We start from the raw sequence: 15,645 nt of genomic DNA on the forward strand, positions 1-15,645 counted from the left end.
TTCCAGTTTATTTTTGCTTTGTCCCACTTAGCATCCACCTTCCCTCCCTCACTGCCCATTCTTAGATTTCAAGCTACAACATCAGATGCAAGGACAACAGCTTTGCAGATACTGCAGAACAAGTTTCCATGGTTACATAAAATCAGATTTCTAACCAATTCCTTAGTATCTTATTGCTTAGAGATTTTGTTTCTCTAATGGAACACTGCCTGATATAGTCAGTAATTCCAGTTTCTTATTTCTCCTGTTCTTTCAGGCAAATTTGGAGTCCAAAGTGATCGAGACCATGAGGGGAGGAAATCACTCAGTGGTGTCTGAGTTTGTGTTGGTGGGACTCACTAGTTCTTTGGAGATGCAACTTGTCCTCTTTCTAGTTTTCTCTGTGTTCTATATAGCAGGTATTTTGGGAAACCTTCTCATTGTGCTCACAGTGATCTCTGACTCCCATTTGCACTCCCCCATGTACTTCCTGTTGGCCAACCTTTCCTTTATTGACATGTGGGTTTCCTCCAGTGCAGCTCCAAAGATGATGTCTGATCTTTTCAAGGAGGGAAAAGTCATCTCTTTCCGAGGCTGCATTACTCAGATGTTCTTCATTCATATTACTGGAGGAACTGAGATGGTGCTGCTCATAGTCATGGCCCTTGACCGATATGTTGCCATATGTAGGCCTCTCCACTACTTGACCATCATGAACTTCAGAACTTGTATTTCACTCTTGGTGGCTGCCTGGACAATTGGAATCATTCATTCCTTGATTCAACTAGTGTTTGTTGTAAATCTACCATTCTGTGGCCCCAACGAAGTGGACAGCTTTTACTGTGATCTTCCTCGATTCATTAGGCTTGCCTGCACAGACACCTACAGACTGGAGCTCATGGTGACTGCCAACAGTGGGCTCATCTCACTGGGAACTTTTTTCATTTTGATTATCTCCTACATCTTCATCTTGCTCACTGTTTGGCAACATTCTTCCAGTGGCTTGTCTAAGGCCCTCTCTACACTGTCAGCTCATGTCACAGTGGTGGTCTTATTTTTCGGCCCATGCATCTTTGTGTATTTGTGGCCTTTTCCCACAGTGCCAGTGGATAAATTCCTTGCCATTTTTTATGTAATTATCACTCCATTTCTGAACCCTGCCATCTATACGCTTAGAAACAAAGAGATGAAGGTAGCAATGAGGAGACTATTAAGCGAAATCTTGAGTTTTAGGAAGCTGTTTTAAGTGATATTGATATCAAAAAGAAAAGCCTCTGTAACATTTCCTGCCCGTGCAACCGACTTGTATTAATATGTAGCAGTTTCCACCTTTCACTTGTCCCGTCTTGATAAAGAGCATTCTGCATTGGCCTGCTATATCTCTTTTCCTTTTACATTCTCAGGAGTTTTCTTCCTTGTCAGATTGATTGTTTGTGTTTATTTATTTTAAAAATTTTATTGTGATTTGGAAGAAATTTTAAAGAGCAAATTCATTTTCTATATAGCAATTCATATATGTTTTGTTTCACAATATTGATTTCAATTCACCACAATGTAACAGGTCTTTTCCCACTTCCTCCCTGTAATTACCTCTTCCCTGTGTCCTTTTTTCCTGTGCATTCCTGCTCCCAAGCTCTCTCCCTGTGCAAATACTGCCCTTCTGTTCTGCCATGATTGATTGTTCTAAGGACTATATCTACCAAAAAATACCTAAACTCACTGCCTTTGAGTAGATTTACCTAATGTAAATGTTCACCCTATATACCTGTCTATTGTTTGGTTGGAAGCCAAGGGAGTGAGTTCATTTCCAGACCTGAAGGGTAACTAGGGGCTGTAGTCTCCGGGGTCTCACTAGGCTCTATCAGGCCAGTATGATTGTTTGGGTTTTGTAATGCAAAATCTGAGGATAGATGCTTTGGCATTATTTGAAACTACTAGAGATAGATAATTTGGTGGGGAGGAGACTGGGCTGAGACATGTGAAAAGGAAAGAAAGAAAGAAAAAAAAAGGGATTTTAAAGACGTTGTTTACATTTTGTTCTTCAGTATATATTGCTCTTCAATTTAGAAAAATAAAGAGCTAAAGTTATTTTGGAATTATGTTTGATGGCTAGCAGAATTTTTCTGATAATGATTGTAAAATTGGATCATTGGGTTATGGCTTCATAATCATATTAGGTAGTGTGTATTTTAATAATGTATTAAACTATATAATTATTCCAGTTTTTTCCAAAAGCTGTTTCTGTACTGCTGGAGGATTTGAACAATTGAGGGCTGAGTAAGGGGCATTAATAAACCATTTGATAATTCTGTTCCATCTGGTGCCAATCCTTGTCCTAACTATATTGAAATCAGCAATGTTTCCTCAGAGTTAGGTAAATTCTTCTATTACAGACAGTTAAAAGCACTTGAGCCAGACTATTTGAATTCAAGTCTCAGTTTTGCTTCTTACTAACTCTCAAATTGCTTAACTTCATGTGTTTAAGTTCCATTGTGTGTAAAATGGGGACAATAGGTTGAAACGTCTGACATTCTTGGCATTTGACTCTTTGCCTTCATAAGTTCATAAGGATCAAGTGAATGATATTTGTAAGATGCTTTAATCAATTCTTGGTGTGTAGTATTATATAAGTGCCTGTTAAACAAAATGAAATAAAGCATTAAACCACTTCTCAGTTTGATAACCATTTCCCATGATGTCTACAGGTTTTTCCTTTCCTTTCTAACTCCATTCATCATTGATCTAGCACTTGCTATTTTCCTGGTAGTACTACAGTAGTCAACAATTTTAAATAATTAAATTCCTTAAATATAGAGACATCAATGTGCCACAGTTCAATTTACTTTCTATGTTTGTTTGTATTGTCTTTATCATATTTCATTTGTCTTCTTATATCAGTTCTATGAAGCTTGTTTTGGTACTTGATAGTGTTTTTCAGTATGGTGGAAGATATTACTAAGCTGTTGTTATTAGATACTGTTGAATCAGTTCTGACTCATAGTGACATCATGTACAACAGAATGAAACATTGTCTAGTCCTGTGCCATCCTCACAATAGTTGCCATGTTTCAGCCGATTATTGTAGTCACTGTGTCAATCCATCTCACTGAGGATCTTCTTTTTTTGTTGATCCTCTACTTTACCAAGCATCTTGTCTTTTTCTAGAGACTGGCCCCTCCTGCCAACATATCTGAAGTATGTGAGATGAAGTCTTGTCCAGCTCCCTGCTGAGGTGACTTCTGGCTATACTTCCAAGACAGCTTTGTTTGTTCTTTTGGCAGTTCATGCTACATTCAATATTCTTCATCAACTCTAAAATGCAAAGGCATCAATTCTTCAGTCTTCCCTGTTCATTGTCCAGCTTTCACATGCATATAAGACGTTTGAAAAACCGTTTGGTTCAAGCGTACCTTAGTCCTCTAAGTGACAACTTTCCTTTTTAACACTTTAAAGAAGTCTTTTCAACCAGATTTGCCAAATGCAATATGTATGATTCCTTGACTGCTGTTTTTGTAGGTGTTAATTGTGGATCCAAGTAAAATGCAGTCCTTGACAACTTCAATCTTTTCTCCTTTATCATGATATTGCCTATTGGTCCGGTTATCATGAGTTTTCTTTTCTTTATGTTGCAGTGTAGTCCATACTGAGGCTGTAGTCTATGATCTTCATCAATAAGTGTTTCAAATCCTCTTCACTTTCAGCACGCAAGGTTTTGTCATCTGCATATCACAGGTTGTTAATGAGTCTTTTTCCACTCACTATGCTGTGATCTTCTTCTTCTAATCGAGATTCTCAGATTATTTGCTCAGTACACAGACTGAATAAGTGTGTTGAAAGAATACAACATTGACACACACCTTTCCTGATTTTAAACTCTGCAGTATCCTCTTGTCATATTCGAACAACTGCCTCTTGTTCCATGTGCAGTTTCCCATGAACACAATTAAGTGATCTGGAATTCCCAATCTTTGCAATGTTATCCATAATTTGTTATGTTATACACAGCCTAATACATTTACACTGGTAAACATCTTTCTGGTATCCTTTGCTTTTAGCCAACATCCATCTGACTCAACAATGATATCCCTCATTCCATTTCCTCTTCTGAATCTGGCTTAAAAACCAAGTTGGGAGCTTACAAAATTAAATTTATAATAATTCAATTGGAAAAAAAGTATTTAACATTCAGTATATTCTCACTGTTGTGCCAGTAACTGTGGAAAACTGTTAGAAGTACACAATCTGATTGTAGAAAGGGACCATTAATCCTCAAGGTGAATAATTGCTGCCATTAATAACAGGGGTCTTAAAGTGGGCAGATTCAATAGAAGTGTGTAAGCACAGGGGATTTGTATATGTTACTGAATGAGGCTGGAGCCCACTCTGCCCAGTCTTCTGAGGCAACTATGTGTCCTAGAAAGAGAGAGTTCATGGAGAGCACCAGAGGCTAAGAGAAGATTGACATCACACACCACAGCATGAATAGACAATGGACACCTATGCTATCTCATTGCCTAACTTGTTGTTATTACATGCCATTGAGTTAGTTCTGACTCGTAGAGACCCTGTGTACAATAAAGTGAAACACTGCCCAGTTCTGTACCAGCCTTACAATCCTTGCTATACTTGAGCCCATTGCTGCAGCCACTGTGTCAATCCATCTCATTGAGAGTCATCCTTTTTTCTCTGATTCTCTACTTTACCAAGCACCATCTCCTTCTCTAGTGAATGGTCCCTCTGACAACGTGACCAAAGTAGATGAGACAAAGTCTGGCCATTCTCGCTTCTAAGGAGCACTTCATCCAAAACAGATTTGTTCATTCTTCTGGCAGTCCATGGAACCTTCAGAATTCTTCACCAACACCACAACTTAAAAGCATCAACTCTTCTTTGGTCTTCCTTATTCATTGTCCAGCTCTCACATGCATATGAGGTGAATGAAAATACCATGGTTTGGGTTAGGTGTGCCTTAGTCTTCAAAGAGACATCTTTGCTCTTCAGCACTTTAAAGAGACCTTTTGCAGCAGATATGCCCAGTGCTATACGTCATCTGATTTCTTGACTGCTGCTTCCATTGGTGTTGAATGTGAAACCAAGTAATATGAACTCTTTGACAACTTCAATCTTTTCTCTGTCTATTATGATGCTGCCTATTGGTCGAGTTGTGAGGATTTTCATTTTCTTTATGTTGTGGGGTCATCCATACTGCAGACTGTAGTCTTTAATCTTCATCAGTAAGTGCTTCAAGTCATCTTCACTTTCAGCAAGCAAGGTATGTCATCTGCATATTGGAGTCTTCCTCCAATCCTGATGATGCATTTTTCTTCATATAGTCTGGGTTCTTGGATTATTTGCTCAGCATACAGATTGAAAAATATAGTGAAAGGATACAACCCTGATGCACACCCTTCCTGATTTTAAAACATGCAGTATCCCCTTGTTCTGTTTGAATGACAGCCTCTTGGTTTATGTTCAGGTTCTTCATGAGCACAGTGAAGTGTTCTGGAATTCCCATTCTTCTCAGTGTTGTCCATACTTTGTTTTGATCCACACAGTCAAATGCTTTTGCATAACACAAATAAACATCTTTCTGGTATTCTTTACTTTCAGCCAAGATCCACCTGACATCAGCAATGATATACCTCATTCCACATCCTCTTCTGAATCCAGCTTGCATTTCTGGAAGTTCCTGTCATTACACTGCTGCAACCACTTTTGAATTATCTTCAGCAAGATTTTACTTGCATGTGGTATTAATGATATTGTTTGATAATTTCCACATTCTATAGGATCACCTTTTTTTGGAATGGATACAAATGTGGATCTTTTCCAGTCAGTTGGCCAGGTAGCTGTCTTCCAATTTCTTGGTGTAGACGAGTAAGTGCTTCCAGCTCGGCATCCATTTGTTGAAACATCTAAATGGCAATTCCATCAGTTCCTGGAGACTTTTTTCCCACTTCCTTCACTGAAGCTTTGACTTCTTCCTTCAGTATCATTGGTTCTTGATCATATGCCACCTCCTGAAATAGATAAACATTGACAAATTCTTTTTGGTACATCTGTGTATTCCTTCCATCTTCTTTCAGCGTTTCCTGCATAATTCAATATTTTGCCCATGAATCTTTCAATATTGCAGCCTGAGTCTTGAGTTTTTTCTTCTGTTCTTTCAGCTTGAGAAATGCTCAGTATTTTGGAGCTCTGGTGGCATTGTGCCTAAGGCATTTGACTGCTAACCAGAAGGCTAGTGATTCAAACCCACCAGCCACTCCTTGGAAGGAAGGTTGAACAATCTACTTCCATAGTGATATTGCCTCAGAAAACCAAGGAGGGGTCGCTATGAGTCGGATCCAACTTGACAGCAGTGCATTTGTGTGTGTAGTACCATTCTAATAGAAATACCACAAATAGAATGGCTTTAGCAAACAAGAGTTTATTCTCTTACAATTTAGGAGGTTAGGAGTCTGAGTTCCAGGTGCAAGGTTCTAGGGGCTGGGTGAAAGCCCCTAAACCTTGGGCTTCAGCTCTGCCTCCTGCTCCTGGCCCACTGAAGCTGGAAGCTTTTCTTCAATGAGACAGCTTCTGGCTGCTGAGGCTGACAAACCCGAGGTCTACAAGTATAAATGTACAGTTCCAATGTTACCAAACAACACGGCAGGCCACTAATTCAGGTCCAGAAGAAGTTCCAAGATCTGCAGGGCATGCCAGGCTGCTGAACAATGACTTGGCCACATATAGGCTACATGTAGGGTTTAAATGTGCCAAAAAGCTAGAGACCTTCCTCAAAGCTGCTTCTTATATACTGGGCACAGCCTACATCCCTCAATCAGCTACTCAGCTGCTCCAGTAGATTGCACCATGGAGTTAATTACCAATATCACACTGGGGAATAACTACGTCCAGTTGCCCAGACACTCAACCAGGCCCAGCCAAGTTGACAATGACCTTAACTACCATATGGAGAGTGTTCTTCCCTTTTCATTTTCTAACTCCAGGTCTTTGTACATCTTATATAATAATTGTCTTTTTGAGCTGCTCTTTGAAATCTTCTGTTATTTCTTCCATTTGTTTTAGCTACTCTCTGTTCAAGGGCAAGTTTCAGAGTCTCTTCTGACATCGATTTTGGTCTTATTTTCATCTTTATTTTTTTTTAAATTGTGATTTGGGTTGATAGTTTACAGAGCAAATTCACTTTCCATACAGCAGCTCATATACACTTTGTCTCATGACATTGACTACAACTTACCACAATGCAACAGTGCCCCTCCCACTTCATCCCTATAGTTACCTCTTCCTTGTGTCCTTCTCTCCATGCACTCCTGCCCCCAAAGCTTTCTCCCTGTGCATACACAGCCCTTCTATTTTCCCATGCTTGTTCTCTCCAAAGAGTGTATCTACCTAATGCAAATGTTCAGCTTATATGCCTGTCTTTTGTTTGGCTGAAAGCTACAGGAGTGGGTTCTGTTCCAGACCTGAAGGGCAGCTAGGGGCCATAATCTCAGTGGTTCTGTCAGGCTCTATCAGACCAGCAAACCTGGTGTCTCTCTCTCTTTTGTTTTTAAATGATTTTGAGTTTTGTTCCACATTGTTCCACTCTATCCAGGATCTCCTACATAGATCCCTCTCCAAGTCTTTTCCTGTCTTTTTAATGACTTTTTGCTTTTTTCATGTGGGATGTTCTTGATGTCATCTTACAATTCATCTAGTTTTTGGTCACTAGTATTCAATGCCAAACCTATTCTTTAGATGGTCTCCAAATTCAGGTGGGACATAATCAAGATCATATTTTGGCTCTCATGGACTTGTTTTAATTGTCTTCAGCTGCAACTTGCACTTACATATGAGCAATTGATGGTCTTTTCCACAGTCAGCTTCTAGCCTTGTTTTGGCTAAAGATATTGAGTTTCTCCATTGCCTCTTTTCCACAGATGCAGTTGATCTGATTTCTGTGTATTCCATCTGGTGAGGTCTGTGTGTATAGCTGCTGTTTATGTTGTTGAAAAAAGGTATTTGCAATGAATAAGTTGTTTGTCTTGCAAAATTCCGTCATGCGATATTTAGTGTAATTTCTATCACCAAGACTTAACTAGCATCCACAACATCTGCCAAGATCTAACCTTGCCAGCCTCACCAACTCTTCTTTTTACTGCTTACTATATTCAGCTGTTTTGGTGTTTGGTTACTTGAATATACCAAGTTCATGGTCTCTTGAGACCTGTATGCTGACCCTTCCCTCCAATTGCAGAACACTTTGTCTGGATATGTGCAAGACTGGCTCTTTGCCATCGTTCAGGTGTGTCACCTCCAAGATAAGACTATTTAGCTAAAGATGCTCCCTCTTGCCTCCCTCTCCCAGCCATTCTCTATCATATTATAAATGCAGATCAGGGTTTACAATATCTTCATAACTCTTATCTCTATTTGAAAAGTTATTTTGGATTGTTTTGTTAACTGTTTTTTCTTTCTCTCCACAGGAATAAGGCAGGGACCATGATTTTTTGTTCACTGCATCTAGAGGGATGCCTGCACAGAGTGAGAAGTCAATAATTGTTTTTGTTGAAAAACCAGTGGTAAATAAAAGCTGAGAGGGAGAGAGAAGCAAATCTGTTCTTCTGACTCTCAAGGATTGGAAAGGAATAGGAATATCTGGCAGATTTAGCACAAAATGTTAAAGTAAACTTACTCAGGATTAACAAAGTGCTGGGATCTAAAGTATGTTTGTAGCATACATATAGATAAGAATAAGAAGAAAAGTCATTGAAAGTAATTTCACTCAAATCTGTCAAATTTTTGATGCATTTATTTTTGGATTTTCCTATATACATTTAAAACTTTATGTTATTCAAAATAGAATCAAATTGTCCTGCTATCTGCCCTGGTCATTTAACTATGATATATAAATCATTTTATGCTGTAAATATATTTTCAGTCTGTAGTTCTTGGTGGCTCTATGGTAAGGTATATTATAGACATAACCATCAACACTTCATTACTGGACATTTATATAAATAGCTCTGCTATGAACATTCTTGATATATTTCCTTTTATATATACAGCTTTGATTATTTTCTCATGACAATTTAATATAAATGAAATTGCTGAGTCAAAATATATTTGTATAGCTTGATTACATGTTGCAAAAATGCCCTTAGAATAGTTGAGCCAAATTAAAATTCCACCTCTAACAGTGAATTAGAGCACTAGTTGTCCCACCTTTGTAAATAATGGGTATATAATTACCTTTAATATTTTCAAATCTGAGAGTTAAAAACTTATCTCACTGTTTTAAATTAAAAAAAACTACAGTCCACACAACCTGACCAATAAACATCATCACAGTAAATGGAGGAAAGTTTGAAGTCAAGGATTTCATTTTACTTGGATCCACAATAAATGTCCATGGAATCAGCAGTCAAGAAATCCAAAGACATATTGCAGTGGGCAAATTTGCTGCAAAAGACCTCTTTAAAGTGTTTAAGAGCAAGATGTCACTTTGACGACTAAGGCGTGCCTAACCCAAGCTGTGGTTTTTTCAAAAGCTTCATATGCATGTGAGAGCTGGACAATGAGTAAGGAAGACTGAAAAAGAATTGATGCATTAGAATTGTGGTGTTGGCAAAGAATATTGAATGACCACGGACTGCTAGAAGAATGAACAAATGTGTCGTGGAGGAAGTACAGCCAGAATGCTCCTTAGAAGGGAGAATGGCCAGATTTTGTGTCTCATACTTTGATCATGTTGTCAGAAGGACCATTCCCTGGAGAAGGATATCATGCTGGGTAAAGTAGAGGGTCAGCAAAAGTGGTGAAACCTTCAATGAGATGGATTGCACAGTGGCTGCAACGATGGGCACAAGCATAGCAGTGACTGTATAATGGTATAGGACTGGGCAGTGTTTCATTCTGTTGTGTATAGAGTCACTATGAGTCAGAACCTACTTGACAGCACCTAAAAACAGCAACACCATTTGCCTTGAAATATTTGATATTTATAGAATAAGTAACATATATTTCAGTTACAAAGCATAATAGCAAGCACCTCTGAGCCCATCTATCATTGAAGCTATTCTCCTATCTCTTTACCCTCTCTGCCACTCAGAAGTAATCACTATCTTGGATTTGTGTTTATGCTTTTTTTTTTGCATTTTGGAAAAATACTTTAATTGCATAAATATAAATAATATGTTGCTAATTTTGCTCATTTGTAAAGTTTATATACATACAAGTTTCATTCTGTATGAACACTTTTGCTATTTGCTTCTTTCCCTCAATATTATGCTTCTAAAATTTGTTCAGATAGTTGCATATGTCTGTGACTTATTCACTGTACTTCTGTTTAATATTCTATTGTGAGAATACATGACAATTTATTTATTAATTCTCTTGGGATGGACATTTTGCAGATTTTTTCCATAATATGTACAGTATGCATTCCAGTACATGTCTCTCAATGTGCATGTTCCAGAGTTCTTCCTAGGATATATTCCTAGGAGTAACATTACTGGGATATACAGAAGAGAATGTTCAACTTTATGTAATAATGTCAAATTATTTCCCAGAGTGGTTGTAGTTACATTAATTTATATTTCTAGTAATTTCTCTGTTCTTGCCAACACTTCCTAGTTTTAAGATTTATTATTTGCCAATCTAGTGAATATAAGATAGTATTTCATTGTGGTCCTATTTTTTATTTCTCTCAATATTATTTTATTTTAAAGTTTTATTTATTTTTTTTGTTGAGAATATACACAGCAAAACATACACTTCAACAGTTTCTACACATATAATTCAGTGAGATTGATTACATTCTTTGAGGTTTGTAATCATTCTCACCTTCTTTTTCTAAGTTGTTGCTCCCCCAATTAATATACATTTTCTGTCCCCTGAAGTTCCTATCTGATTTTTTCAGTTATTGTCAATTTGATTTCTTATAGATCTCTCCCCTCCGCCCCCAAAAAGCGGATTTTGTTTTACTTGTTCAACATTGTATTGTGCTTTAGGGAAAGTTTGCCTAGCAACTTTTTCCACTTAATAGCTCATACACAAATTGTTCCATGACATTGGTTGCTATCCCTGCACTGTGTCAGCCCTTTCCCCATTTTTATCCTGGGTTACCCATTTTCTTTCATTTGGTTCACCTGCCCCTTGCTGCTTCTCACCGTTACTTGTGGAAGATGTTACTCTTTTGGTGTTTTATAGTTGATTGTTTTAAGAAGCACATTCCTCTTGGGTGTTATTTCTTATTTATAAACCAAACCAAACCCAAACCCACTCCGTTGAGTGAATTCTGACTAATAGCCACCCCCCTTTGGATTTCCAAGACTGTGAATCTTTTTTTAAAATTTTTATTGTGATTTGGGTGAAATTTTACTGAGCAGATTCATTTTCCATTCAGCATTTCATACACATTTTATTTCATGACACTGATTACAATCCACACAATGTAAAAGCTGTCTTCCCACTTCCTCCCTGTAGTTACACTTTCCCTGTGCCCTTCTTACCTATGAATTCTTGACTCCCTAGCTTTTTCCACATGCAAATGCTGCCATTCTGATCTGCCATGAATGGTTGTAGTTACATTAATTTATATTTCTAGTAATTTCTCTGGATTTCATTTTACTTGGATCCACAATAAATGTCCATGGAATCAGCAGTCAAGAAATCCAATAAGTGCATCTTTCTGGTGTAATTGTTCAGTTTGTAGGCCTGTCTATTGTTTGGCTGGAGTTAAGCCAGGCTAGTGAGTCTGATTACAGGCCCAATAGCTGCCTGGGGGCCATAGTCTCAGGGCCATCAGTCCCTATGTGGGAAGGAAGATTGAGCAATCTACTTCCATAGTGATACCGCCTCAGAAACCCAAAGAAGGGTCACTATGAGTTGGATCCTCCTCGACGACAGTGAGTTTGGTTTTTTGGTTGCTCTGACAAGAAATCCTGGTCTTTTTTTTACGTTTTTGAATTTTGTTCCATATTTTTCTCCCACTCTGTCCAGGATCTCCAATTATGATTCCTTTCCAAGTGGTTGACATTGGTAGCCAGGCAACATCTAGTTCTTCTCTCAGCATCATGTAGGCTGAGGTTCTCATGGTTCATTAGTCTCTTGGACTAGTAACATCTTTGATTTTCATCTCTCTTCTTTGCTCTGGACAAGGAGAGACCAATAACTGGATCTTAAATGGCTGCTCCCAAGGTTTTAAGACCCAAATCACTACTCATCAAAGTAAGTTGTAGAACAATGTCTTTGTGTACTGTGTTATGCCAATTGACTTTGATGTCCTCCATGACTATGGTCCTGAGCCTTCAGGCCCCATGACTCACTCCTTTGAGGTTTTTTGGTTATGGTTAAGAAGTTATCCTAACTTTGCCCCCTGTTAGCTCTACTGTACATATGGGCATTTTATTAGCACATACAAATGCATAGGTAGAAATAACATCTGCCAAGCCTGTATATGGTCATGGGTATATTCCCATTCACCTACCCATACCTGATCTTCTTCCCTGCCTCCCTGAGTATCCACCTATAGATTAGTGTGTATTATTACTTATGATGCAGAATTATGTATGTAATAGTACTTACCTTTGATGTCTGTATCTCTTGTGCACCTCTCTACATCTTCCTTTTCTTTAGTGATATTGTGCTGGTTACACATTTTGTTATATTGCTTTTCCCTTTAACCAAGTCAATACATGTCTCTTAAATAGCCTGTAATTTTCCCTCCATTCCCTTCCCATACCTGGTAATCAACAAAGAAAATTCCCTTCCCTGTGTAAATCTTTCCTTGACATTTTATAATAATGGACTCATGCAATATTTGTCCTTCTCTGGTTGACTTAACTCACTCAGTATAATGTCCTCCAAGTTCATCCACATTATGAGGTGATTCTCTGATCTTTCATTATTCTTTAAAGTTGCATAGTACACCAACGTGAGTATGTACGACAGTTTGGTGATCCATTTATCTGTTGATGTACACTTAGGTACTTTCCATCTCTTTGTATTGTGAATAGTGTTGTGATGAACATGAGAGTGCATATATCTGTTTGTGTCCCAAATCTCACCTCTTTAGGATATATTCCTAGTAGTAGGATTGCTGGATCAAATGGTATTTCTATTTCCACTTTTTAAGCCAGCTCCATACCATTTTCTACAGTGGTTGTATACCAATTCACAGTTCCACCAGCACTGTTTGAGAGTTCCAATCACTCCACACCTTCACTGGCATTTGTTGTTTTCAGTGTTGTTGAACTTTGTTATTGTTGCTGGGTTTAGATGATATCTATTGTTGTTCTGATTTGCATCTCTTTAATGGCTAATGGTCCTGTCTTGATCACCTGAATATATTCTTTGGTGAATTGTTTACTCATGTCTTTTGCCCATTTTTCAATTGGATTGTTTTCTTTTGGCTGTTGAGGTGTAGAAGTTTTCCATAAATTTTACAGATAAGTCCCTTGTTACATATGCCATTGTCAAATATTTTCCCCTAAATTTGTAGGTTCTCCTTTCTTTTACTTTTTTAGAGAAGCCTTTTGATATGCATAAGAATTTAATTTTTAGAAGATCCCAGTCATCTAGTTTATCTTCTACTGTTTGTGCATTCTTGGTGTGTTTGATTGTCTATTCATGCCATAAATTAGGCCTCCTAAGTTTGCCCTATTTTATCTTTGATGAACTTTTTAGTTTTAGGTTTTACATTTAAATCTTTGATCCATTTGAGTTGGTTTTTGTGTATGGTGTGAGGTATGAATCTTGTTTCATACTTTTGCAAATGGATATCCTGTATTACTAGCGCTGTTTGTTAAAGTGGCTATCTCTTCTCCATTAAATGGGTTTCAGTTCATAGTGAAAGATCAGCTGTCCATAAGTGAATGGACCGGTTTCTGGATTCTCAGTTTTATTCCATTGCTTTATGTGTCTCTCATTGTACATACCAGGATGTTTTGACTACCATGGAACATAGCAGTTTTTGATATCAGGGGGTGTGAGACCTCCTACTTTGTTTTTCTTCTTTGGTAGTGCTTTGCTTATCCAAGCTTTCTTTTCTTTTCATATAAAATTGTTGTTGTTGTTGTTGTTATGTGCTGTCGAGTCGGACCCGACTCATAGCAACCCTCCTTGGGTTTCTGAGGCAGTATCACTACAGAAGTAGATTGCTCCGTCTTCCTTCCGAGGAGTGGCTGGTGGGTTTGAACCACCAGCCTTCTGGTTAGCAGTCAAGTGCTTTACCCACTATGCTACCAGAACTCCTTTTTGCACATCCTTAAAGAATGTTGATGGAATCTGGATTGAGATTGCATTGAATATATAGATTGCTTTGGTTAGTATTGACATTTTCATAATATTCAGTCTTCCTGTCCATGAGCATGGTATGTTTTTCTGTTTCTGTAGGTCTCTTATATATTCTTGTAGTAATGTTTTGTAGTATTCTTTGTATAGGTCATTTGTGTCCCTGGTAAGATTTATTCCTAAGCATTTCATCTTTTTGGTCGCTATACTAAATGGTATTGCTTTCTTATTTCATTTTCAGAGATCTCTTGGTTGATGTAGAGGAATGTCACTGATTTTGTATGTTGATCTTGTATCCTGCCACATTGCTGCATCTTTCAATTAGTTCCAATAGTTTTGTTGCTGAGTCTGTTTTCCTATGTATAGGATCATGTCATCCACAAATGGAGATAGTTTTACTTCTTTTCCAGTTTACTTCTTTTATTTCTCTTCTTGCTTTATTTTCTTGGCTAGGACTTCCAGTACAATGTTGAATACAAGTGGTGATCATTTGTATATGATTACATCATTAGTCTTGGAATCCATACAATCAGCTTATTCTCTACAGAGCTAAAGATTTACTCCTCTATGTGCTCAAGGACAACTGGTGGTAATTAAAACAATCACAGAAATGTCCTTAGGAATAAGGAGTGTAAAACGATAAATGTTTACTAGGACACAGTGACCCAAAATATGAAACATCCCAATAAAATAAAAACATGGACTACTGTAATAATAACATCTACTTTTAATGCTTGATGTTTGCCAATTAAGTATTTAACAGTGAGAGAGAACTTGCCATCTCTAAAAGCAAACATTCAACCACAAGAGAGGCCTTGCCATCTCTTCATTGTAATTAGAACATGTGCCTTGCAATGATGTTCTTTTGGGGATCTTTTTCTTGGTCCCCAACATACATTTATTGCTATAGATTGACCTTGTGATACGGCTTTCACTGTGTCCCAAGAGTTTTAGTATGTTGTGATTTCATTCTTGTTTGTTTCTAGGATTTTTTCATTTTTATTTTAATTTCACACTCTATATCTTCTGTTACCCAGTGGTTCTTGAGCAGTGTGTTATTTGATTGGCATGTATTTGATTTTTTCCCACTGGTCTTCCTATTATTGATTTATAATTTTATAGCGTTGTGATCTGAGAAGATGGTTTGTAGTATTTCAATGTTTTTAAAATCATTGAGGCTTGTTTTGTGGCCTAACATATGGTCTATTCTGGAGAATGATCCATGTGCACTGGAAAATAATATATATCATGGTTTTATTGTATAAAGTGTTCTTCATATGTCTATGAGGTTGAGGTGGTTGATTGTGTTGTTGATATCTTCTGTATCTTTGTTGAGTTTTTCTCTAGTTGTTCTGTCCTTCATCACAGGTGGTATGTAATGTCTCT

General features: G+C 37.7%; 1 protein-coding gene across 1 annotated transcript; it reads left to right on the top strand.

Moving 5' to 3' along the window:
• The first annotated feature begins 241 nt into the window (after positions 1–241).
• LOC103196740 (olfactory receptor 4F15-like) lies at positions 242–1,225 on the top strand. The gene has a single exon (XM_007940522.2). It carries the CDS (start codon positions 287–289, stop codon positions 1,223–1,225), a length of 939 nt encoding a protein of 312 aa, XP_007938713.1. The 5' UTR covers positions 242–286.
• Positions 1,226–15,645: the final 14,420 nt, after the last annotated feature.

This window comes from Orycteropus afer, unplaced genomic scaffold, assembly GCF_000298275.1.
Source record: "Orycteropus afer afer isolate SDZICR_OR568_19922 unplaced genomic scaffold, OryAfe1.0 scaffold00068, whole genome shotgun sequence".
In the NCBI taxonomy this organism is placed as follows: Eukaryota; Metazoa; Chordata; class Mammalia; order Tubulidentata; family Orycteropodidae; genus Orycteropus; species Orycteropus afer.

Excerpts from the sequence above, each read along its gene's own strand:
- LOC103196740 (XM_007940522.2), top strand. The coding sequence starts at position 287 with ATGAGGGGAGGAAATCACTCAGTGGTGTCTGAGTTTGTGTTGGTGGGA.